General features: G+C 42.3%; 1 protein-coding gene across 1 annotated transcript; it reads right to left on the bottom strand.

The window, feature by feature from the left end:
* Window positions 1–1,569: 1,569 nt before the first annotated feature.
* LOC137381046 (probable G-protein coupled receptor 139) lies at window positions 1,570–2,397 on the bottom strand. Its single transcript, XM_068053439.1, has one exon. The coding sequence runs from the start codon at window positions 2,395–2,397 to the stop codon at window positions 1,570–1,572; it is 828 nt and encodes a 275-aa protein (XP_067909540.1).
* Window positions 2,398–2,615: the final 218 nt, after the last annotated feature.

The raw sequence follows: 2,615 nt of genomic DNA on the forward strand, positions 1-2,615 counted from the left end.
CCTGTACTGTGCTGTAATGTTCTATGTTCTAATACTCCAGTTGAGGCTGAATCTGTTCTCTACAGGTTCATCAAAATTCCAAATTGTTTCATTCGTTCGTCAATTGTTTCATTAGATATTGACTTTGTAAATGGGACCAGGGAAATGTTTCATTAATTGCAGCTAGTGGCAATGATTACTGGATCAAATCTGCACATGAGTGTTGAGAACATCATACTCTCTCCAGGGACAATGACTAACTCGACACATGCATTTCGCCTCTGACTGTTCTCAGCTGACCCATGGAGTGCCTCTGTACAGTTCGGGACTGAATCTCTGCCTTTGAATTTCTCCAACTCAATGTAGAACGTCCTGAAACATCAGCCACTCAACAGACTGCTGGATTGGCAGATCATTTCATCCCAAGAGCCATTTCACAACGCTGGCCAGGAGGATTGAAGCAGTACTCTACAGGGCTTGAAAGGACGTTTCAGAGGAGCTGAATAGGAAGGCAAAACATCCAGCAGGTCCTGGGAGGGAATCGACATTTAAATCAGGAGCATGAATCAACAGAGGGGAAAATTGATTTCATAAAATCAACGTGCTTCACTGTATCTGGCTAATTCTGCCGCTTAACCAATCTGATGGTGGATAATAATGATTATCAATCGCAAGGGACAGAAATCACACATCAGGGTAATCACTATGTGAGCAAATGCCCTGAAAAGAAGGACACAGTCTCACTGACAGAGCAGTGACTTTTCCCAGTGTATCTTCACACAGTGAGTTACTATTTCAGTGCATACCGTGGCTGCACTGAGTCTTCTGGAAATGGACTTCCTGATTACACAGAGGATTATGAATGGTTGCAAGAGTTGAATCTGATTGGTAATTAAAGACAATTCCAGTTATCCAATTCTAATGAATAACAAAATTGGTGGGAATTGCTCTCCCACTATGGTAACATCTGTAGAGAGAGAGAAACCAGTGGTCAAATCAGGTCCAGGGCCATTCCCTAGCATTTTATGTGAGGTCCAATTTATAGGTGTTGCGTTGGGTACCCGCATGGGTCCACGCGATGCCTGCCTTTTTATAGGATGTATGGAACATTCCTTGTTGAGTCCATCTCCGTCCCCTCTCTCACCTCTTCTTCCGGTACATTGATGACTGTCTCCATGCCACTTCCTGCTCTTGCCCTGAGCTGGAACATTTCTGTCAATTTGTCTCCAATTTCCACCCTTCTCTCACATGCACATGGTCCATCTCAGAGCCTTGCCTTCCTCTAATTCTCTCTGTCCAATTCTGGGGAAATCTTTTGACCATTTTGCTCTGGGTCCAGGGTGGGTTTAGTTGAAGCCAGCTGAGCTTTGGACTGACACCCTTTTTGAGGAACAGATCATGAATCTTCTGCAGAGCTAGGCCTGCCTCAAGAGATCAGATTATCAAAAAATATAAGCTCAGAATCAGAATTAAAATAATTTCAAGGCTCAGTGCTACGAATATAAAATGTATTTTCTGCCCTGTGGGGAGATTAGGGAATAGAATATGAAATGCGATTTAGTTCCAGTGTTTGAAAACCTTCAACTCTTTTTATGATTTCACTAATTTAACAATGAGATTGAGAGGGTATTTCACCACCTTCTTCAGCTCCTGTCTGAATTTAGTCTGGTTCACAGTGTAAATAAATGTGTTGGTGCAGGAACTGAGAAGCTGAAGCATATTTGATGTGCGTTCTTTGATAAAGACAGGGTCAGTGGAGGAGACAAAATACAGAATATCTGCAATTCGCCTATAAATGATAAACACAGACTGTGTCATCCACAACAGTACAAAACTTCCGGATATAGTAAAGAGTAAAATAATTGATTTTCTGCGATTCTCCATCTCTAGATCCTTGTGTTTCTTTCCTTTGCTGTGGCCCTGTAATCCCCTGCGGACTTTACGGGAGGATAAAATCCGTCTGACAGTCAGAGCATTGAGCAGCAAAATCAGAAGTAACGGGAAATAAGGAGTTAAAACGCGGTCAAACATTTCAAACGCCTCCCATATGGGGGAAGTAAAGAAGTTCGATATAATAGTACAACACATGGGAACATTATCAAAAATGTAATATTGTTTCCGTGTAAAGTACCAGGGGAGAGACACTAAACATCCCAGTAAACTCACTGTTCCTACAACCACAGCCGCCGTTTTCTCACTGCAATATTTTGTTTTAAGCTTATCACAACAAATGGCCACAAATCGATCAAAGGTGAAAGTGACTGTCAGCCAGACAGAAAGAACTGTAGCTGCATTATGCAGAACGGCAATGAGAGAACAAACAGGAGTAATGCTCAGGAATGAATTTGGGAAATGGTATAAAACAATTTCACTCAATATAGGACCAGTAATAACGACCACCAGATCAGCCACTGCCATTGCCACCAGGTAGATGGTGACACATTTGGAGAGATCGCACTTTCCCCGGGACAGGATCACAATCGCCACAAAGTTAACTGGAAGAGAGAGAAAAGGAAGCAGAAAATTTACTGATCAGACCTGTAGACAAAGCAGCAGTTTGACAGGATCTGGGTTGAAATTTCCAGCTTTGTTGCTGCATCGAAGAGTGAAAACTGATTCATTGAACAGTGGCGAGT

The sequence above is a fragment of the Heterodontus francisci genome, chromosome 21, assembly GCF_036365525.1.
Source record: "Heterodontus francisci isolate sHetFra1 chromosome 21, sHetFra1.hap1, whole genome shotgun sequence".
NCBI classification, from domain to species: Eukaryota; Metazoa; Chordata; class Chondrichthyes; order Heterodontiformes; family Heterodontidae; genus Heterodontus; species Heterodontus francisci.

Bases quoted from the DNA above. Each gene is read 5' to 3' on its own strand.
- LOC137381046 (XM_068053439.1), bottom strand. From the start codon at position 2,397: ATGGCAGTGGCTGATCTGGTGGTCGTTATTACTGGTCCTATATTGAGT.